The sequence below is a fragment of the Colossoma macropomum genome, unplaced genomic scaffold, assembly GCF_904425465.1.
Source record: "Colossoma macropomum unplaced genomic scaffold, Colossoma_macropomum, whole genome shotgun sequence".
NCBI classification, from domain to species: Eukaryota; Metazoa; Chordata; class Actinopteri; order Characiformes; family Serrasalmidae; genus Colossoma; species Colossoma macropomum.
In genome coordinates this window covers 5,736,061-5,760,117 of record NW_023494799.1, presented here as the reverse complement: position 1 = coordinate 5,760,117, position 24,057 = coordinate 5,736,061, and the positions used below count along the sequence as shown (strand labels likewise).

Here is a 24,057-nt window from a genome sequence, read left to right as displayed (position 1 = left end):
CAATTTCAAGCTGAAGTTAATTAAACATCAATCTGTGGCTTCCTTAGAAACTTAATGTGAAAACCTGAGGCCTCTTAACCAGGTGATGCTTCTGTGCTAATGTGATGGCAAAAGAAACTGCAAATTATGATGAATTAGAGAAAAATGTCAAAAGCCTACAGAAATGTGAAAAAAGTCAGACCACCATTTTTTATTTAATTTCCTATTAAAACAGCCATTAAGTACAACTTATTCATTTTTGCTGTAAATATTTCTGGGGACTTTAGATACAAGATTGCACAAGAAAGGCCAAAGCTTTCAAAGTTGAAGTTTACTTGGTAGACCACCAAAACTGTCCTCATCAGATAAACAGCACTTAAAGCTTTCATCTCTGAGAGAGAGGAGAAAATCAAGCTGCTTCAGATCTGAAAACATCCACAGGTGTTTCTGTCCATCCTTCCACTGTGAGAAGATGTCTCAGCCCTATGGGTCTGAAAGGATGTGTAGCTGTCAAGAAGAACCTCACTGAAAACCAGAAACATTTTCAAATTAGACAAAAAAATTGGAAATCAACTGAAGAAGAACAGACCTCAGCATCACTGAATGTATTTAGGATTACTTGGATTGTGAGAAGCAGAAAATGCAACCAACTTCTAGGACTGAACTTTGGAGGTGTACATCTCTGCGGATTTCTATAAAAATATGTTGAATATATCTTCTGCTTTTATTCCTGACACTGAAAAATGAATATCTTGTACGTAAAGATTATATATATGACATTTAAACATTAATATAGCAGCAAACAACTATTTTCCATGTAAAGACATAGTGTGCGAACAGCCTATGAGCTACACTGCTCATTAACCAATCAGTACTCAATAGCAGTATGCTAACTAATCAGCACTCAGTAGCAGTAATGCCAACTAATCAGCACTCAGTAGCAGTAATGCCAACTAATCAGTACTCAGTAGCAGTAATGCCAACTAATCAGCACTCAGTAGCAGTAATGCTAACTAATCAGTACTCAATAGCAGTAATGCCAACTAATCAGTACTCAATAGCAGTAATGCCAACTAATCAGTACTCAGTAGCAGTAATGCCAACTAATCAGTACTCAGTAGCAGTAATGCCAACTAATCAGCACTCAGTAGCAGTAATGCCAACTAATCAGCACTCAGTAGCAGTAATGCCAACTAATCAGTACTCAGTAGCAGTAATGCTAACTAATCAGCACTCAGTAGCAGTAATGCCAACTAATCAGTACTCAATAGCAGTAATGCCAACTAATCAGCACTCAATAGCAGTAATGCTAACTAATCAGCACTCAGTAGCAGTATTGCCAACTAATCAGTACTCAATAGCAGTATGCCAACTAATCAGCACTCAGTAGCAGTAATGCCAACTAATCAGCACTCAGTAGCAGTAATGCTAACTAATCAGCACTCAATAGCAGTAATGCCAACTAATCAGTACTCAATAGCAGTATGCCAACTAATCAGCACTCAGTAGCAGTAATGCTAACTAATCAGCACTCAGTAGCAGTAATGCTAACTAATCAGTACTCAATAGCAGTATGCCAACTAATCAGCACTCAGTAGCAGTAATGCTAACAAATCAGCACTCAGTAGCAGTAATGCAAACTAATCAGCACTCAATAGCAGTAATGCTAACTAATCAGCACTCAATAGCAGTAATGCCAACTAATCAGCACTCAGTGGCAGTAATGCTAACTAATCAGCACTCAATAGCAGTAATGCCAACAAATCAGCACTCAATAGCAGTAATGCCAACTAATCAGCACTCAGTAGCAGTAATGCTAACTAATCAGTATTCAGTAGCAGTAATGTTAGCGTCCTGCTGCCCAAAATCCGTTGGCTGTAGAATAAAGGAAACACAGTGTTTTTAACTGTTGAGCTCTGTTTACTCCCATTCTTTGAGGACTCGCTCGCGGGCGCCCTCTGGCATTTTGCAGTCATGTTTTTGCTATAACGGGGGAAATAGGAAGTGGCCAGGCTCCTCCTCCCCTTTGCTATTTTTGCTGTTTCACAGAACCAATAGGTCAATATTGTTTTGTCCCGTTTGTTAACATTTGTGATAGCAACTGGTTAGCTTCGCTGCAGCAATCTTAGCGACAGTTTTCTAACCCACAACCCAGCTAATGCTAGCTACATTACTTGCTGCGTCGTTGGTCGCTCTTATGTCATATCATGGTATTTGTCTGTACGTTTGTGAAGGTTTTATGACCACACAGATCTAAAAAAGCGTCGTTCACCTCGGCAATGCCCGTCCATGAATCTGAGGGGCGGAGCTTCTGAAGGAGCACTGAAGGGGGGGGTGTGTTTGTTTTGCTGTTGAGTTCAAATAGAAACAATCGTTCTCCAGAATCCTATAGTGCACCATTCATGGTTGTTTTGACTAGAACTTAAACAATTAAAGGGTGGTCTCTGACTTTTGCACAGTCAATATATCAAAATGAACTAAATTCTTCATATGATCAACATTTTCAGCGATTCAGAAAAGCATATTTGGGATTGTTGAGTCTGTTTAATTCTATATTGTGGGATATTTTCCTGATGCTGTGCATTGAAGCAGAAGCCGGAGGTTTGAGGTGATATTTCTCCACTCACACTCACCTCTTATGGTTATTTGAGAACATTATTATGTAAATCAGTGCTTAAAGCGAGTGCCTAAGAATGTTTGATGACTTTCATAATAGGATTTTTGCCTGAATGAAACCGGGCATTAGGCACGTATGAGGTTTCAAAAGATGTCAGGAAATGACGGAAAAGAAATTCCCAAGGGGACCGTATTTCATGAGCTTAAGTTAGAATGTCGGAATTTGAGTGATGGGACCAAATGTGGACCAAAACCCTTCAAATTAATTCCACCCACAAACAGCACAGTGTGGAACTCGGTGAAGTGCAGGCCAAGGTTACCGGAATATCATTTCGTCCTCGGAGTTTTATACGTGTAGACTGCCAAATAGGACGACTCCTTAGGAAAACAAAAAAAAAATACTTTAATGAAAGTTCATTTGGTCTCCCGAATACCATGTATCATCAAGGTCCCTGGATGACGATAGAGACGAGGGCAAAAATCTTCAAGCCCTTGACCTCTCGGAAATAATAAGGATGACTGTCACTGTATTGAATCTTTTGTGTGAAGTGGGACTCATTCCCTTTCCAAAATAACTTTGCCTTCCTCATGGCTCTGTCTTTGACAGACGTACCAGTCTCCCCAAGTCCCTTCCTAGGGACCCCTACTTATATCCCGGGTGAGCACCTCATCTGCATCAGTAAGCAGGATGAGTAGGATTCGGAGGGCCGCTTCTCCATGGCCGTCATTGGTATTCTCCCATTTGTTTCAGGTTCCCAAGCGGGTAAAACAGGAGAAAACTCATTAAAACAGCTGGGAGCAGGCTAAAGTTGTGACACAGCAGGAGAAAGGACACATTCCACTGTAGGCTCCCTGCCAATTTAAAATGTGGCCCAGCGACCCAAAGCCCGAGGGGATAGCAGGCAGCCAAAGCAGCCACAAACTCATTCGACACTGTTATCTCTCCATGCTTTCCCTCCATTACTCTGAGAGCATAATGAACGGGCAAGCAAACACTTAGAAATCAACAATTAGTTTGATTAGTTTGAAAGCGAAGCACTCCAGGCTGCAAATGATACGCTCTTATCGAACCCTGCTTTTTAGACCGCTGTACAGGGGCCTGGAATGTAAGATTATTCCATTCAAAATCATTCCATTGACATCCCTGGAGATTTGAGTTGGGGGGAGGGGGGGGTCTGTAGCTTGTGCCAAAACACCCTAAACTTATTTTAACTAGGGATGTGCATTCTGACCAGTTTTGATATTTGAATATCCCTAAAGGTTCAAGAATAGATATCTGGTAAACCGAAGGGAACAGGGAAGGGAAACAACTCAGAAATAAATGAAAAATTAAATAAAAGGGCCTTTTGGTGAAAATAATGGGCTGTAGACTTGGCTTTTTAGGTGACAGCACTGCTGTTATTACAAAAACCACACAGAGGAACGTTTTATTATTCCACAACAGCCGAGAGGCGTCGGTAGGTTTTGTGTTGGATGAGTAAATGACTGCCACTTCAGATGAGCTAATGAGCTAACGAGCTAACAGCACGAACTGGTGTCATGTTGATGCCTTCTACACAAGGTGTTTCCTCCTCGGTGGATGATGTGCCAACATATTATTTATCAAATAAAGGTTTTTATTGTTTCTGGCCCAGCTAACATCAGCTAGAGTAGCTGGCTTAGTTAGCAAAACAGCTACGCTAGCTTAGCTTTCTCAGCCACGTCCTTAGCAACACTTCCTTAGCAAAGCGTTCACGTTCAGGCACTCGTGTTTCAGAGTAGCAAAGTAAGTTATTACATAAAATATGAGCAAATATGAGCAAAACTGACACGTTTCACTGAATTTCTGGCCTGTATATTTTCTGTCTTCCTGTGACAAAACATAATGAATATGCAAAGTAGTGAATTTGGTATTCGAATACCAGCAGCTGAAACAGCAAACCGAGGACTACACAATATAATGTGATTAATCGTGATAATTTTGTTTGACAGCTAAAATATAGTGATAAAAACTTCCCATATTTATTTGTTTCAAGTTTCCTTTTTTGTTAATGAATGGTTTGAAAGCAGCTAACATCTTAAGAATGTGCTCAAATAACTAAAGGTTTTTAAATGCCTTCTTTCAGTGGACGTATCAGATCTGTTAGGGATGGAAGTCTGCAGGAAGGTAGGAGCAGGTTTGGTTACCACTGTCCAGGAAAATAAGATTATTCCAATTAAAAATGGTTCCATGGGCATCCCTGGAGATTTCTTTTTTGGGTGGGGAAGCTGTAGCTTGTACCGAAACCCCACAAACTCAGGTTAACTGCTTTCCAGCCATTCATCACCACTAAAGAAACAAGTAAGAGCTGCTTTTATCACTGTATTCTAAAAGCACTAGACCCTAAAAAAACGATTTACCTGCGTAAATCGTCTGAAAACGTGATTAACAGCAGTTTGCCAGTGACCCCACAGTGTAAAAGGGTTGGAAGGTATGAAACACAGGGGAGAGCTCCACAGCCGGCATGTTGTATTGTGAGGAAGGCAGCATTGATTTTTCCCATGCACACACACCAGATGAAAGCTGGCAGTGGGCGTGCATTGTCAGTTGGTCAGTGGGCGTAAGCAGCACATTTGCAATGATGTGACAAAAGCAAGACAATAAACGAGCCCCTCGTGTTGGGCGACAGTGTCAGCATGGCTATTGCAAATGCCGCCGGGAACATTTTTGGTAAACAAAACCAAACCTAAAGGTTACTGCATTCATTCAGAGCTAAGCCGACTGTTCCTTTAACTTTTCAGACTTAAAAAAAAGCCTTAATTAAGACGACTTTTATGAACAAGAGAAAGCTAAACCAGAAAGCACAGCTGTGCACATTGAAATCCACTGTTCAAAAGCTGTTCCAAGGAAAGAATCACAGCCCCATTCATCTGGGTGGAGAAACAAACACTGGAAGCTGATGATAATGATGGAAAAAGAGGATATTGCAAGAAGCATGATGCAATGAATGTTAAATTCTAGTGCAAGACAGCCTGTCAAGGCATGACGAACAGAGCATTTCTAGGCCACATGAAATAACTCCTCAAAGGAGGGAGTAAGCAGAGGCTGCAAGAGGGGGCCGTAAAGAAGAGAACATGTAATATGTATGGACTGAGTTGACTAGGACAAAGAAAATGAATGTGTGAGGAAGACAAAAAAGGGCGACGTGCGAGAGGAAAGTGAGAGACAGGAAGATGGGAGTGAAGAAGTGACGTTGAAAGGCTATAATGGCCCGGTGGTCTTGCGAGTGGACAGCTAGAATTGGGGAGCGGCGTGGAGGCACAATAGTCCCAGTAACCCTGAGAAGAGATACAAAGAGGGAGATAGTTACTCAAAGCAAACCACAGGCCACCGTATGGATTCTTCTCAGCTCCCTACAGAGACAGATTAGGGCTTGACATGTTAAAATTGCCATAAGTAATATGCCGGAGTCGCTAGAGGTGCCAGTGAACTACAGAGATAAGAGGATGAAATTCGGCTCACCAACAGATAATCGATTTCTATCATACACACAAACACAACACCCCCCAATGTGTTCCGCACCAGCCGTCAAGGGTCTAACCAGTGAGAAGCACCGCACTCTAGTGGTAATACGGATTTCCAACCAGCTTTCCAACTCGAATCCCAACACTTATTTTCTGCCAACACCAGCTCACCGTGGCGTCCTCCGCACTATTAAACTAAGCTTTGTAGCTCTGAAGGGTGTAACAGCACACATTTTCAGATTGAGTGCACCTCTCAAGTTCAGTCTTGGATGTTGGTTGCATTCCCTGCTGAAAAAGTCCATAGAAATACCTATTAAGTGTTTGTTAGTTCCTAAAAGTTTTGTAATGTTTTGGCTTTTATAATGGGTTGATATCACAATGTAAAGGATCCTGATGGTTTAACAGGTGACCAATGGCTGACTCTAAATGCATCTGATGGTTTCCTAATAGGATCTAAAGGTGTTCTACAGGGAACATTAAGCCAATTCCCATTAGAAAGCAAAAGCATTATTCATAGGTTTTATTCTTAACTATTTCTAATGGTCCTTTTCACAATCCAAGTACTCAGGATCATAAAATAAACAGAAAACATGACAGAACATTTATTTATACACAACCCTCAACAATTAAATATATTTTATATGTTCTATATGTAAAATAGGCCACCACTGGACTCTGGAGCAGTGAAAACGCATTCTGAGCGATGAATCACACTTCTCTATCTGTCAGTCTGATGGACGAGTCTGGGTTTGGCAAATGCCAGAACATCACCTGCCTGACTGCACTGTGCCAGCTGTAGTTTGGTGTGAGCCAGGCCCTCTCGTCCAACATCAGTATCTGACCTCATAAATGCTCTTCTGGATGAATAAGCAAAAACCCCCACACTCTCCAACATCTTGCAGAAAGCTTCCCAGAAGAGTGGAAGCTGTTAGAGCTGCAAAGGGGGACCAACTCCATATTACTGCCGCCTATGGATCTTAAGTGGGATTCATAAAAGCTCCTGTGGGTGTAATGTGTGGGTGTACCAACATATTTGACCATATAGTGTATGTCTGTCTCCTTTTCTCAGTGGTCTTCTTAACATCTACACATCCTTTCAGACCGATAGCACTGAATCATCTTCTCATAGTGGAAGGATGGACAGAAACACCTGTGGATGTTTTCAGATCTGAAGCAGCTTGATTTTCTCCTCTCTCTCAAAGATGAAAGCTTTAAGTGCTGTTAATCTGATGGGGACAGTTTTGATGTCTACCAGGTTGTTAGGAGTCCCAATTTATCTGTAGCTTTTAGTGATTTTTTGGACTCGTTTTGTAAACTTGTGTACTTTTTTCCATTGACTTTACCCTTCTTTATGCAAGTGGATTATCTTATTTCCTCAAAAATATCTACATTACAGTCATTACAGTGATTTTTGCACTGTAGTGTAGCATAAACCCCACTCACTTTACTCTCATATGATGCACCCAGATGTCTAATTTTTGATCATTAACAGTGGTTTATATGAAAGACTATAAATAAGAAAAACATGATTGTCAGTCTTAGTATCAAGATGTTCTGCAAGGAAACAAAACAATTTATCAAGATTTTTTAATATGTAAAACATTTATTGTATTATGCATACAAAAAAATTAAAACCACAAATAAAAGTAAAAATCAAACATTAAAGTAATGACAAATTTGGCATGCTCCCTCCCTGTGTTGAAGCCCTTCAAGTCCTCACTTGATCATCAAGATGCTTTTTCTACTCTGCCAATTAAATTTTCGCCCTTTTCACATTTTAAAACGGCTCAAACTGCTCAGCTTTTTTGCAAACACAGATCCATCTGTGCCATCCAAATAGCGATTTCTCTACAGTAGAATTATTACTGTATTAATGTCATCCTGCAATGTTGTGCAGAGACTACAAGAAGCACCTACATGTCACAGTCGTATCTAATAAAACCTGAAGAAAAAGAATCCATTTCTTGTCAACAGTGTTGAAAAATCCAGAAGATATTTATATTCACAGATGGAGTTTGTTCAATTAAAAAACAAGTTAACTAAAAACTACATTGATTTTATTAGCTCAAAGGACCTGTAAAAAATGCTTACAAATACACCTGCCCTAGTAGATGAATCCTGGGCAATCTGAGAGACACCTAAACCAATAATCAATGCACTTGAATATCAGTGTTTAGGACATGATCAAGATGGTATTAACAACTTTATACCATCTTTAGAGAACCTTCAACATAAAATATCTGTAAACAACCTGATTACATTACCCCCAATAAAATCATTCAATATGCAAAGTACTCTAGTTGCCAGCTTAATAGAATCCGTTTCCCAGGCCAATATTAGAATTACAAAAAAGGCTGCATCTGACATTAACTTGCTGCAAATAATTTACAAATGCGCTTAATAATTCATCTCACTTTCAAATGCATATGAAACCGGTCCCAGCACCACTGGGATTCCCTGTTGTGCACTGGGGGGGGGATAAATTCAGAGGTTTAACTCTTCTATCTCGACTAAACACTTTTCCAAAAGGTAACTTTTGACATAACATTGTTTTTGTGCTTGTTGATTGCTGACAATCGGCTTCCCTCAACACTGCAGAAGCTGAGTATCGACCCTAGCACACAACAAAGGTCCAAGAATGTGCTGAGAGCCGTTTAGCATCGTCCCTGCCCTAGGATTAAAACTGTAGAAAAATATTCACTGCGTGCATACTTATGTGAGCTTTTTTTTACACTTACAACAAAAAGAAGATAATAGACTGGTCAGCTTTTACAAGTGATCAGAATGAACAGGGTGGAAAAGTACTGCCCAGCAAGATTGTTAACCAGTGCCTCAATCTGTCCAGGCTAACTTTGGAATATCACTTCCAAATTATATGGCAGATATTTCAAAATATCTGCAAATTGAAGGGTTGAAATATCTTAAACAAGACATTTGTTATTCACCACTAAGCATTTGCTTCAAATCAATATATCACATTTTCTGTAAAACATTCATTTTCCAGCACCACGAATAAGGCAGCTCCATCTTTGGTCAAATCGCAACACATCAAATGCTTTTTACACATTCAAATTACGTTAAAGTGATCAACTGTGTGTTTATCTGCATGATTAACATGAACTCAGAACGTTCTGAACACTACTGTGTGATCAGCTTAAGCAAGCTCAACAAGAAGGAGGTAAAACTGAAAATGTTAATAGAGATGCTTGACTACATTAGTCTGGCTTCAGTGAACTGACTCATGATACGGTTCCTTTGATCTCCCCTCATCATCGGTCCTATTGCGAACGTCTACCTGAATTCTGACAAAGGCAGCTTATTTTGCATGATTCGAGATGGAGGCTCAATAGAAAGGCAGCTAGATGCATAATTTGAGGTTTAGTTGCAAGATTTAAAAATTAAAAAAAGAAAAAACGTCCAGTCTTTTAGACTAGGAAGAGTCCTAAAATGCCCACAGTATTAAACATTCACTCATCAGTATCAGTGACTGAGCTCACATTGTATCATTCAGTGTTGATTATTAATAAAACAGAGGATAAACTCTGTTTGCTGATCAATCTCCTGGAACACTGGTCATGTCTTTTTCCACCCTGTTTATCCAGTTGGCAAAGCGAAAACAATACACAAGCTAAGCGATAGCTGTCAGTTTCATCTACAGTAAACTATATAATAAATCAGGGAATCTGGGATGCAAATCCCTCGGAGCAGAGCGTCCCAACATGTTTCTTATTCCTACCTAACCAACCACACAGTGACAAAAGAGACTGCATTTACATGCAGATCCTCTACCGTCACTGGATTACACAACTTCACAATTTCTTAAAAATGCATTGAGTCATTTCCTCATGTCATATTTTAGACCTCTACTGTGCTAATGGGGTGATGCATCCATTCGGAAGCCATCCAAATTCCTTTTGACGGCTGTCAAAAATGCCAAGAAAAATAAGTGTTTTGATAGCTAAGAGTAGGGAAAAAACCCAAAAGATAAAACTGTTGATACACAGTTCATGATTACCTGACTTCTAAAAAAATATGAGGTCCGATAAAAAAAATGCTGGGTCAGTGACATTCTGCCAGGGAAGGGTGGGAGCAATTTTAGGAACTCATGATTGAAGAATACAAAAGTAGTGGCTCTATGAGAGAATAGTCATGGGGGGAATAAAGGTGCCAAATGAAGCTCCCCTCACATCACAGCGCATTCTCTGGATCGGGTTTTTGGATCGCCCTGAAAAGAAAAGACAAGACATGACACACAAACTTGCCAAATAACACAGCCAAGAAATCACTCAAGCACAAAATGAGAAATATTAATAAACACCATCCCCACCGACTTAATTTCATTTTACACAAAAATGAGAACTAAAGAAAGAAATGAAGAAACTTCACCAGGTTTAATGTGAATCACATTTAGAAATGATACACAAAATCTATCAACTTGCCTGCTGATGGAACAGATCTTCATCGCCGAAGTCTCTTTCCTCATCGTCTCCATTCTCTATCTCTACCACGCTTTTCGTGACTGTTCGTTTTGCCACCTCCTGCAAAGTCAGATACGATTTTGAATATATGACATTTTCATACATGACATTTTCATACATGACATAAAGCAACACAAAAAGGATGCATTCATACTGAATTTAATCTTGGCTTTAAGAAAAGAAAAAACAACAACTATTGACAGCTGTGAGATACATTTCTTACATGTTCTTCCAAGAGAGGTTAAAAAAGTTATAGAAAGTGTTAAACTGGAATTTGTAAACAATGAACAAGACAGATCCAAGAGCCCTGAAAAAACCCAGCAACAAAATTAACTTCTTTCTACCGGTGAACACGTACCTCTCCATCTGAGTTGACCAACAAGGTGAGGGTTTCATCTCCAGTGCCCCAGCTGCTCTGGCTCTTCCACAGCAAATCTGAGGGGGGGCTGTGAGACACACCTGCATCTGCAGCCCATACCTGAGCACAGCAGGAGAAAAAAAAATAAAATAAAATACACACACCCAAGCACAACTGTTTACTTGGGTAAACAGGACAAAAGGTAAAAGGACAAGAAGCAAGAGGAAAACAGAGATAAACCCACTGACCGTAACAGTCTGGCCTGCTTTCAGGACAAACTTAGGGCTGAACTTGTAGGCAATTTCTTCTCCTTCTCCAATTTGCCTCTTTAGCCTCCAGCTTCCCAGAGATTGATCCTAAAAAAGAAAAATTAAATTTAAAAAAATGTAAAACAAAACATATAAATGCTGAAATTCTAACCTTAATTTTTACTGTAAGATTCAATTCAGGTTCCAAGGCAAGAGGCAATTTTTCACCAGATAGTCATAATAAATGTTCTTAGCTTGTCTCAAATGGTCACCAAACAAGCTGCTGCTTTTAAAGTTTCATGTCCAAGTACCACATTTTTCTATGACTGCAGAATTCCAGTATTTTAATTAAGCCTGAACTTGAGTTGAATCTATCCTTGTTCTTATATACACTGTGCCTGTGCCATAACCCACCTTATCAGAGTTGTTCTTGAGGGTGACAGATTTGCCCTCCAGGTCAATCTCCTCGATAGTGATGCCACCTGTAGCCTCAGCCTGCTGACTGATGTGAACATTGGGCGCGCTGACCGGTTCCTCTTCCACACGCTTCCTCTTGGCACGGGAGGTGCGAGAAGAACTGCTGGCTGTGCTTCGGGTGACAGTCACTCGAGAAGAGGGGCTGGGGGAAAGCTTCAGCCTTGGGGTGAAAAACACAGTAGCCTTACAAAATATGTCACATGGCTAGAAATGCCCAACACTGGTTGGAAGAGCATGACCAAGACTTCCACGTACTACCCTGGCCCCCTAATTCCCCAGACTTGAACCCTGTGGGACCACCTCGATCGTTGTGTTCGCTCTAAGGATCCTCCCCCACACACCCTCCAGCAGCTGTGGGATGCGCTGCAGTCAGTATGGCTCCAGATACCTGCGACAACCTACCAGGACCTTACTGAGTCACTCCCACCCAGCCCGTCTAGCTGCTGTCCGTGCTGCACATGGCGGTTACTCTGGATGTTAGCTGGTGGTCATAAAAAAGCTAGATACCATAGTGTTTTAAGAAATTTTATTCTACATTTAATTTTTTTTAAGGGGAAACATCAAAAAGCTATTAAATGATTATACTATAATTACTTATTTACAGTAATTTCTTAGTAAGTTATCTGATCAAGATTTGATCACCACTTTTCGAATACAGGGCATCCTTCCTCGGTCATTACAGAATCATCTACAGTTCATCTAACCCCCCCCCACCCCCCAACCCCCCTCTAATTCATGTTTGGGGGTAATTATTTTCAGTAAAACAATTATTTGTTTTACTGAAAATAATTACCCCCAAACATGAATTAAGATAAACTTTTGAAACCTAATATAAATGCTCCATTACTACTCTAAAAAATTAACAATTTTTAAAGTGCATAGTGTTGAATTTTAAGGTAGAACCAAATGTATCACTCATGGATGCACAAACACATCTGAGATGGAGTCACTGGGTCAGAAATAGTTGAAAACCCCTGTTCTAGAGTGGTGAACACTGCCATCTACAGGCAACAGTTAAAAAACACATTACATTGCTAATTTTTGTCCTTAATTTTCCCTCCACATTCTAAGTCCTCTTTTATTCATTTTAACTCTGACTGTGCTCTTCTAAACGGCATCCTTAAGTAAAGCTTGCTAACTGCTTTACACTCCCCCCCCTGAGCTTCATCACATCCAGGAGCTCTGAAGCCTAACAAAGTCTTATTCCCTACAGTCTTTCAGGAGTCTGCTCAAGCATAAAGGACAGTGTTTCAACTGACAAGCTGCTATCATTTAGTTCACATGAGAGGAGATAGCAATAAACACGGCTGAACCTGAGAGAAGCAAAACTGACATCTCATGCGTTTGAGCTCGGAATAAAGTAATTTAGAGCTGGTATGATTTATAAAATGTTACACGGTGAACATGTGTTTCAATAAGTGACTAACAGACATGTTTAATTCTACCTGAATATCATGCTCGTAGGCTTAAAAGCTTAAAACCCTGGAATGATGCAAAACACTGCCCCATTCACTCACACATCAAACAGCATTCTTGGCATTCTTTCCAAGTCGGCCCACCTGAAGCAATTCAAGGCATGCAGCTTTAAGCAAGCCTTCAGTCTGCCACTAGCACCGGCTGCACACCTGGACTAGTAGTGTACAGAGGTAAAAATGCCCCTACAAGCACTGCCTCAGGTAATGTCTAAAAATGCAATTTGTGTTTAAAGCAAAGGTGCCTAACCCTGCTGCTGTAGGTCTACTATCATGTAGAGTTTAGTTCAAAATGTAGTAACAGGGTAAACCTCCCCAGATGGTTGAGAACCAAGCCCTGTATGAAGAAAGCCTTATGCCAGGAATCAGTTCCCCCCCCAATCATAGGCTTATTATTAGTATTTTTCAGTTAATAATTAACTGAACTTTGTTCTCAGTCTCAGATGTTCCGCCTATGTGCACATCAATTGTATGTTAAGCTGGTCACAGCTATCTATATTTTGTCACTGCCATTCTTATTGGCTACCCTAACACCCATGTTAACCATGCAGGGAGGTTTAACAGTCTGATGTTAAACTTTATTGAACAGCAAAACATCCTTAAAAGTTATCCAAGAATTTTCTTTGAAGCATAATATAGCTCTTAAGTGAGATATCTTTGAATGTTTGCAGAAACATACGTTTTGCACGGTTTTGTTTTTATTGTAATCCTGGTTTTTGAACAGTGCCTGCCCCTACATGCCATGCTAAAACAGCCTGCAGATAATCTGGTTATTTTGCTGGTCAGCCAAACAGGCCTTTCCTGTCAAAAAGGGGAGTTGTTGGCCACATTACAAGACATAATGAGGCTCCGACAACAGACATCTGGCTTGCTAGACTAGCTGAATCTCTAAGGTAATTTGGTTAGACAGGGTTTTCTCAATTTGGCCCTCAGGGACTTCCTAGAAAGGGGAACTCTGATTTTGTTTCATCTAAAAACACATCTGAGCCAACTGGTGTTGCACTGATTGGATGACTTTGACTGTCTCTACTCACCTGTCCTCCTCTCCTTCCAGCAGCTTCCTGTAAGCGTTGATCTCCATGTCCAGGGCCAGTTTGACATCCAGCAGTTCCTGGTACTCATTAAGCTGCAGCTGCATGCGGTCCCTCATCTCAGCCATCTCGCGCTCTTTGCCATCCATCAGCCTACGATGCTTATCACGCTCGCTGTTCAGTATGTCTTCCAGCTCCCGCACACGCTCCTCTGCTGCTGCCGCCTGCAGGGGAGAACATACAAAACTTCACACTACATGTCACGCTACAGTGGTTAGCTATAAGAGCTTAGGAAATGATTTTCGTACAAAGAGCATCTTTCATTTTAAGATCTCATACTTTAAGAAACACGTAAGTGTCTTGGTCACATGTCAAGTTTGCTGGCATGAGGAGGATAGTCTGTGGCCACTGGTTCTCAGTAGTTTAGAATTAGTAGCAAGTCATGAGGGGTGCCAATTTGTGGCCTCACAATTTTATTCAATTACTATTCTCTAGCAAAAAAGACTCAATGCATCATGAAATCTCAGAGTTTGCCACAATTACAACTGATTACGAACACAGCCAAAGCAAGACAGAAAATCAGAATGAGATAATATTTGACAGAATACTTAAACATGCATTATGTATATTGTTTTACCCTTAGTATATACTATTTATACATATCTGTAAAGTAGAGACAGCAGGTTTTAATGATATCCAATGTTTACGGCATTCCTACCTGCTTCTGGAGAGCAGAGAGCTGATAGCTCAGGCTCTCGATCCTCACATGAGCCTCCTGCAGCTCCTCTCGTGCTGTACTCACTGCCTTGTCGTTGAGGTCAGACGACACCTTGGCATTATCCAGCTACACACAAGTAGAAAAAGAGAAACCCTGTTTGACCACACACATCAAATGCACTGCAGTTGTTTTTTTCTGCAGTTCGCACCAGAGCAGCACTGAATCAGTTCAGAGAAAGAATGACAGGAGTATTGCCCTTAGACTTGCTACCTAACCAAGTCAACAATATTTTTTCTTTTTTTAAAAAGCACACATTCACTATTTGCATTCAACATTTATCCTCTTTCAATAGTGTACATGGTACACTGGATAACACATTACCTTAGCCTGGAATGTTTGCTCCAACTCCACCTTGTAGAAGCTGACTTGCTCTTCGTGCTGTTTGCGGAGATCCTGCAGGGCCTGGGCCAGTTTGAACTCATATTCCTGCTTAGCCCCAGAGTCCACCTCAACCATACGCTTCTCATGGCGTCTCCTTGTCTCGCGCACCTCCTTCAACAACCAGACGAGGAACGCTCAAACCATCAGTGTCTGATACTTTCAGGCTAGAATTTGGTCTTGCATAATTTATTAAAAAAAAAAGACTTTATATATATTTTATATGTACATTTTTTTCATCGTCTTAGAATGAGATTACCAAAACTTGCAAAAACCCAGCAAGTAATCATTATGCATGCTTATTCTTTGTCTACCTGCTGAGACAAGTGATGAGTTCAAAAAACATTCACAGTTTCAGTCCATCATTTTAGAGTGTCACACAGTGTGGATAATCGGGGGGGGCTGAACACCCACCTCCTCAAACATGCTCTTCCTGAACTGCAGTTCCTCATTCAGACTCTGGCAACGGTTCTCCAGATCCACTCGCATCAGAGTTTCAGCCTCCAGCTGCTTCTTAGCCACTGCATGAGCATCCTCAGCCTGAAACAGACCAACAGCTCAGTGCAGGCCCATTTAACACATTTACTGTCTATTAAGTGAACCTGAGAAGGAGGTGAACCTTAGACAGCTGATTTTTCAGGTCAGCCAGTTCTGCGGAGAGCGCTGCATTCTCACTGACAGCCGTGCTGAGGGCTGCCTCGCTCTGGTTATACTGAGACTCCAACTCCCTGATACGGGCCTGAGCCAAAGCCAGGTCTCCATCCCTCTTTTTAAAGCTGGAAAATACAATGTGTGCAGCAGATATGAAATAACAGTGGCAATCAGTAATAAGTAATAAGGCTAAATATGCTAAATATGGAACTGATGAACAGCAAAAACTATCTGTGAAATTTGCATAATCTAATTTTACAATCAGATTTGATTATGCACAACTTTAATGAAAAGGGGCAAATGAGTGCACCTCTCTGAAGAAATTCAAAACATTATTTTTAGCGATAAACAGCTTTTCATAACATGACTCAGTGTATTTATTACGCCACAGTTTTGCACAAAACATCCCAGGAAAAAATCCCCAATGAATAACATAAGAGCCTTGCTGTCTAATGTGCAAAATCAAAACTAGATCAGACAAGTAGGGAAAAAAATCTATGACATGACTGTACATCTGTGGTATTTCCCTTGTGGTCACACCAACATTCGATGCTCATGAGCATATAGCCTCAGACTTCCTGTTCACTTGTGTTAACTAGCAACGAGAGTAAACCAAAGGAAACAACCGCACAGAGAAAAGGCACGCGAGTGAAAATAACTGATTTTTAAAAATTACTGGTGCGATGTAAAGGGTGGCTGTATAGAAAGAACATCCCACATGCAATGGTCGCCTGTATTATCCCAACAGATGGAACTGGTCTTAGATAAGCTTAAGGTAAACACAGACCACCATACGGTGGGTAAAAGCTTATAGGGTAAACTTTAAGTCAGTAAGGCATAGAAGAAAAACTCGCAGAACTCAAGTTCAGCTTAGATGATGTAATTTAAAATTATACAACTGGTCATGTTAAAGTAAATCTATAGCTATGAATTCTGTTTTATTCTTAGGCTTGACTTCCTCTTGTGAACATTCACGTTTGCAAAAGCCATTACACAATAAATACAAGGGTGTGTAAGTTATTACACAATATAAAGATTTGGTCATGCAATGAAAGATGTAAATAAGTAAAAATGTTTTTAGTCGTAACACATTTTCTATGGCAACCTACAAAGCAGAAAGACAGAATACACGTTCACTGAGCTCCTGAGCACTTCTATCACTATGGGTAAGTTTCCCAGGCATAGATTAAGCCCAGGCTTGGACCAAACTGTGCAACTGCAGTGAAATTTCAGTTGAGTTCTCAGCATAACGTGCAAGTATAACTTACTTCTTAGTGACCTCCTTGAGTTCAGCGTTGGCCTTGCCCAGATCAATCTGCAACTTCGCCCTCTCTTGTGCGGTGTCGTCAACAGCGTGTCTGAGATCGGCCAGCTCTGCCTCATACAGAGACTTAATTCCTGATACCTTTTGAGGGGAAAAAGCAGACCACCACTCAAAACCCTGGCTATGTGCTTTGGTCCCTTGGCCCTGTGGTTTTGTTTAAGACATGTGGCATGCAGCTGCATGTAAATTAACTGCTTGTTTACATATAAATATGACCAGAGCCAGACACACCCAACTCAAGATCTTCTATCGCCCATAGGACACTAAGTATGCTGGTGCAGTCTCTCCCTATAAGTTCTGTTAAACCACAGGATCTAAATCATCTACAGATGTGGAGTCTGCGTGTCTTCATCTTGGGAATAAAAAGTCAAGTTTGACTTAAGTGCATGTCCTAATTCAGCCCACTCTTTAAAACATTTTATGGTGCATGATGAGGGATCAGGGTCTTGATACTGGGTTATTAAACAATGACAAAGTAAAAGAGGAGAGATCAGATTCAAATTTGAAAAGAGCGCCGGCCACTCCCATTTGTTTATGAGGAGCGAATAACAACTATACTGACCAGCAGCAGTTCTGACAGGTTTATAAGGAAATAAGCAGCTAATTAACATAGCAAAAACAAAACCAACAACAACAGAAGCTACAAGCTCTGGATCTTCGGTTAGATCGATTCGATTACAGCTTTTCCCCCCTTATTGTGATCTTTAAAGCTCTGGATATTCATATGCATCATTAACCTCAAACTCGGCTCAACATAACACTTTCATATAATCAACAACTGCAATTCAAACTATATTAAATGAATTAATGCTGTTTCTTTCAGCTGAGTTTAGAACTGCATTAAATCTTCCAGTCACTTGTACGTTATTGCATGAGACAACTTAGCTAATGTTTAAAGTTAAATTATTATATCAGGTAGTTTTTAGCGTTTGAGACACAGTAATAAAAACACATAGGAGCACAAGAACTGACCACAGCGTCGTAGTTATGATTGCAGAACTTGTTTTTCTGAGACAACAACAAAATTTCCCGTTCCACTTTAAATCGTGCAGCACTTCCATTCTGGCGCCTCAACCATTTAAGGTGGAACGGGAAAATTAGAACAAGAGCTGGCGAGTAAGAAGCTCACTTCAGCTTCGTACAAACGTAACGGTTGGCTACGATAACAGGCTGTTAAATAAATATGACTAACGCTGACTAACTAGCGTTAATATAATCCCTGCACGCATGTCTCAGTGATTATCTACTAGCTAACCTAAGATGCTAACTAGCTACCATTGAAGTCAACAGGACTGTTAGCTTCTCGTTAGCTTTAGCAGCTAAATCGTGACATTCGTTAATTAACGTTACCTCTCTAGTCGTGACTTCCTCCTTCTCCGAGACTTTAACCATGAGCCTGTCGTTCTCCAGCTCCAGAGCCCGGACGCGGTCAATGTACACGGCTAGCCTGTCGTTCAGGTGCCGCAGCTCCTCTTTCTCCTGCAAGCGGGAGATGCGGGTCGGGGAGAGCGGCGTGGCGGCCGCGGCGCGGCTCGGTGTTGCGGTGGCCATAATCAGGGTCTTCACGAAACGGCGGAGCACAAACTTCGATACAACACCACTTCTTTTCCTCACCTACCGGACTTTTTCCAGACTTGCAGTCCTAATTTGAGGTGAACGTGTGAAAAAGCCGCTGGGTTAAGAATGAATATGAGTTTTATTCACAAACCCGAAAGACCCGCTGAAAGTTTTTTGAATGAAAGTCCAGCGGCGGCGCAAAAGCTTTGAAAAGAGGAGTGTGAAACAAAATGGCCGGCGCCAACGTAAAAACGCGCCAAAACCAGCGGCCTGTGAGCGCTGGGAAATGTAGTCCTTACGGAGTTTGTAGTTCTGCTAACTCTCAATCGTTGCTCAAATCCTCCCCGTTTGTTTAAAATCTTGTTTTTTTTTTCTTGTGTACATTTTCCAACCTCTCTTTATCCCTTAAGATTAAACAGGTTGTTTTTATACTGTACAGTTTGTGATACTGTACCTTTAACCTTGTAAGATGTGATATATGTAAATGGGTTCTGTTCCGATTGGTTACCCTGTGTTACATTTACTTACATTTTTCTTACATTTCATTTTTTATTTTGGGCGGAGCTAAACTGATACAGACTAAATAAGCTGTTGTGGTTTGTTGGTTATCAAACAATCACAGAAATAATATATACAAAATTGACTTTTTTTTGCAGTTTCAATATATGGACTGTTTGGACTCATGGCTGAATGGTACGTTGTGAAACTTTAACAATGTTTATAAACGACATCAAACTCTTAGATTTAAAAAAAGTGAGTTTTTGTTTTTTTTTTTTTTCATAAAACGGGGCCTTAAAATGTGACTCACTCTTGTAGTTTGTATTCTGTTATATAACTTAACGTTTAATCATATTCTACCAGCAAGTATGCACAGGGACATAGCCAGAACGTTTACAAGGGGGCTGGACAGGTTAGACCCAGTATTTTTAGTGGGGTGGAAAAAACAAACTGCAATAGCAGTTAATAAAGTTATTCTGCACTTCCTTTAGGCCTTCATTACTAGAATAACTGTTTTTTTACTAACTGGTTAATCAGATTTAAAAACATCTCAAAGTGATTTTATTGCTGTTTTTGATAAAGTTCATTAAAAAATATTGTTTATTTTGCTCCCTCGTTTTTACTTCTGAATACTGTGTCATTGGTTAGGATCATGTAATCCACAGCACCATGTACAACAAAATAAAATACTCTGCTATATTAATGTAGAAATATATATAAGTGCCTTTAGCTGTGCTTCCCTAATGTAGAAGTCTAATGTTAGCTGCTTCTTTAATATTTAATATTCTGGTTTGTCCATCTGAATTTACATGACCAAATTGTAAGGCCAATTATTCAGTAACTGCATGAAATGTAAATTTTTTATTTATTTATTTATTTTGTAAAAGCTCCCTTCAATTAACAGAACGTGTTTTATGATCGCACATATTGCTATATGCTTGCAATATACTGCTGAAAGCCAAAAATCTTAGACGCTCTTTGTATTTTTTTATAAAAATCATTTTTACTGAGCAGATCACTGAAGATCGCCATCTGTTTATAGTTTATAGCCCAGATTTGTGAAAAAATGGGTCGACTTTCAGTAGATAAAAAAAAACTGTGAGTTCAGCATCTTTTATTATAAGGGTTTAAAATTACATCACCCATCTATTTGACTGGAAAGAAGACAGTTACAGCTCTCATATGACACCCACCTTATGAATGTAGCTTATGAAATATGAAAGTTATGAAGAATATGATGAAGTGCGTTTTGGAACCACCGGTGGTCTCAAGGAGTAGAAAAGGTTAAGCAATAACAAAGTTAACATTGAGGTTTTGAACAGCGTTCATTCTTATATTTGCTCAGCACAGCAGCCAAATCAGAGCAGTGATGGGCTGATTATTGGTTATTATTGTGCAACATCATCCAACGTTATCATTATTACTGATCAGTAACTGTCCTGATGGCATGATTTCACAGTACAGTGTAAACATTCACACTAATTCACGTAGTAGGCTGCCCAGAAAGGTGGGCCAGTGTCACACTAGGGTGGATCTGGTCAGCTCTGACCACACTGCGGCAACGCCTCTGTGTATACAGTATGCTTAAAACAAACCTTCAGCTCATCTTTGACACAGAGTGTGAGTTATTCACTTGTTCTTGAAGCTAGTAAGGATTCTTATCATGATAAGACAACGACAAAAGTATACACTCTTCAAAAAGATGCTTCTTTAAGGGTTCTTTTTGAAAGAAAATGGTTCTATTTAAAACCATGATCACTCACAGAACCCATTGCATAATTAAAAGCTTCTTCAGATTGATGGAGAACATGCTGTAGATGGTTCTATATAGCACCTTTTTGAGTAAATGTACAGGAAGATGGAACACCTGCTGGACATTGCTGCCAGTCGCACCTCCTCCGGTGGCCACGGGTCAGCTGCAGGGTCATCAACCAGGAACCACCATTCATTAAAGTTTCACTCCTTTAATCCTGGAACGTCTCCTGGTGGCGGAGCAGTGACAGGGACGTCTCCCTGTCACCCCCTGCAGCTGATAGGTGTTACCCTCCACGGCTGTTGTCAGGGTTAGTTGTTCTTTCTCCAGCACTTGTCTCTCCTCCTCAGCCAGAGTCAAAAGCAGCCACCTCCGCTAGCTCTTTGGTTGCCTTCTTTAGGTTCCCTCTAGTCACTCCTGCATCCCTCAAAAGGCGTATGGTTGACAGCCCCACATAGCCTCAGTATCCAACCTCCACTGGATGGATGGTAGTCTTCCAGCCAGCCTCCCGGCACTCAGCAGCCAGTTCTGAGTACTTGGCCTTCTTGCGTTCGTAGGCAGCCTCCATCCCCTCCTCCGCTGGTATTGTGAGCTCAATGAGGAGCACGGATTTTGCCTTGAAAAGAATTCTAATTAGCACCAAAAAAGGTTCTTCCATTGGTACAATATCAAGCTTATGACAATGGAAGAACCCTTTTTGGTGCTATATAGAGCCCTTTTCAAAAAGGTGCCGTATCGAACCATGCTCCATCAATCTGAAGAACCTTTTCACGATGCAAAGAACCCAGTAATCATGCAGAGGGTTTTGTGAGTGTTTATGGTTCAATATGGAACCATTTTCTTATATGAACCCTTAAAGAACCAGCTTTTTTGAGTGTGTGAGAAATATTTATTTATTTAGTTTATGATAGAAACATTTATAAGTCCAGCTCGGTGGCAAATGTCATGCTAATTTTTTTCATGTGAATAAATCACACATTTTTGTCCTCCATCGTTTCAGTTATATATTGACAGATTTGCCCACCTTAGTAATCCTAATTGAATTTTTAGTGGAAAATAACACAAAGAATTACACTAAAGTTGTAATAGAGGGAAAGTTAATGGGGTGGAATATTATAATAATGGCAGTTTTTCAACAGTAAATGTTGATTATAACTTCAGCTTCTGTCACTTATTCTTTATCATGGCACTTAATGTAAAAGCACATTACTTCTATGGCTGAATTGGTCGATATGACAAGGTGGAAAGCAAAACTTAAGGACATAGATAAATTATTATTTTTAATGTTTTTCATGTAATGCTTTCATTTTCAATTATTATATTTTGTGTTAATGTAAGCACACATTGAGACTGGCAAAGGGTTTATGTTAAACAACTTTTACGTAATAATAATTAAATTTTAATGGCTGCCTATATGGATGTTTGCCAGTTGTAAAAAGACCCACATCTTTCATTTTTCTTACATTTCATTTTTTCTTTTGAGGCCCACTTTTACCATTTATATTGTTTTAGATAGATAGATAGATAGACAGACAGACAGATAGATGGATGGATGGATGGATGGATGGATGGATGGATGGATGGATGGATGGATAGATAGATAGATAGATAGATAGATAGATAGATAGATTTTTTTTAGATCATTTCTTTAATCCCAGAGGGAAATTCTTCTATTGCAGCAGTACAAAGCACAGTAAAGAGCAAAACAAGAGCAGCAAAGTATCACCGTGCACTATTTACAGATGTATAAATAGAAAGTAAAGATAAATAATGGAATAAAATAAAATAAAAATATACAAAAAACAATAAAAATAATATGCAGTACAAAAATACGAATTAAATTGCATAAATACTATGAAGTTGACAATGCAGTGGTGGCAGTGCAAAGTAATGTGAGTGGAGAGATGTAATGTAATGTCCAGCTGGTGCTCAGTGAGCCTGTCCTGTTAGTAGCTCAGTATACAGTATTGTCCCAGCACCGTGACGAGGTGTTGTACAGCGCGACCGCTGTTGGTACAAACGATCTCCTGTACTGTTCCTTACTACAGCTGAGCTGAATTAGTCTGTTGCTGAAGGTGCTCCGCTGTCTGACCAGTAGGTCATGGAGGGGGTGTGATGTATTGTTCAGGATAGCAGTGAGTTTATTAAATGACTTCCTTTCAATTTATGTGCCTGAAACAGTCATAATTCATTTTGAAATGATCATTTCCCAACCTCTCTTTATCTCTTGGTAAAGTGCTGTTTTGTTACTGTGCCTTTAAGACTGATATATGTAAATGAGCTCTGTTCTGACTGGCAGTTCTGTATTGTGCCTCATTCAAAAAGCAGCGCAGGCAGAAACACTCCTTATAACTTCAGAATGAGTGGGCGGAGCAAAATTACTGCAGGCTGAATATGCAGATATATGTAAATATGCTGGTTTTCGTGACGTCACAGAAACAGTGAATTTAAAACAGGCTGGTTTTTTTTTGCATTTTAGTTTCCATATACGGACTGAGAATGAGTGAATGGTATGTTTCGAAACTTTTATAATGTTTGCCCACTACGTCAAACTCTTTAATTTCAAAGAAGTGTGAGAATTCATTTTTCCATTATACAGGCCCTTTAAAACATAAATAAAAGCATATCACCTGCAAAAAAAAACAAAAAAAAAACACACCCATACACCCAAGTTAATGATGAAATTTGAATTAATATATTTAAAAAAAAAATCTTTTTAGCAGATTTCTGTCACTTATTTACGGCATCAAACGGCGCTCTTGTGATGGAATTATTTATTAATTATTAATGGTGTAAAAAAAAAAAAGAGAAAAAAGAGAAAAGCTGACTGGATAATTTAACTTATCAGATTTTATCGCTGGAGACAAGAAAATCTTTGTGTGTTATAAATGTATATATACATATATATGTGTTTTAAAGTGCCCCGCTGGGGGCGCTCCGTGACTTTTATAATAGTTTTTGCTGCTGTGCCGTTTT

General features: G+C 39.9%; 1 protein-coding gene across 1 annotated transcript; it reads right to left on the bottom strand.

The window, feature by feature from the left end:
• Positions 1-7,667: 7,667 nt before the first annotated feature.
• Positions 7,668-19,028, bottom strand: lmnb2 (lamin B2). The gene is made up of 12 exons (XM_036586716.1): positions 18,624-19,028; positions 17,218-17,354; positions 15,918-16,074; positions 15,713-15,838; positions 15,242-15,412; positions 14,861-14,986; positions 14,146-14,366; positions 11,577-11,799; positions 11,163-11,270; positions 10,915-11,034; positions 10,518-10,616; positions 7,668-10,303 (listed from the first exon to the last, which is right to left on the bottom strand). Exons 1-12 carry the CDS (start codon positions 18,822-18,824, stop codon positions 10,262-10,264), a joined length of 1,731 nt encoding a protein of 576 aa, XP_036442609.1. The 5' UTR covers positions 18,825-19,028; the 3' UTR covers positions 7,668-10,261.
• Positions 19,029-24,057: the final 5,029 nt, after the last annotated feature.

What these genes read in the sequence shown, in the direction of transcription:
- lmnb2 (XM_036586716.1), bottom strand. Translation starts at nt 18,824, where the DNA reads ATGGCCACCGCAACACCGAGCCGCGCCGCGGCCGCCACGCCGCTCTCC. An exon ending in AGCAAACATTCCAGGCTAAG is followed by an intron (nt 14,987 to 15,241) that starts GTAATGTGTTAT and finishes ACTTGTGTGTAG; the next exon opens with CTGGATAATGCCAAGGTGTC. An exon ending in AAGCAGGCCAGACTGTTACG is followed by an intron (nt 11,035 to 11,162) that starts GTCAGTGGGTTT and finishes TGCTGTGCTCAG; the next exon opens with GTATGGGCTGCAGATGCAGG.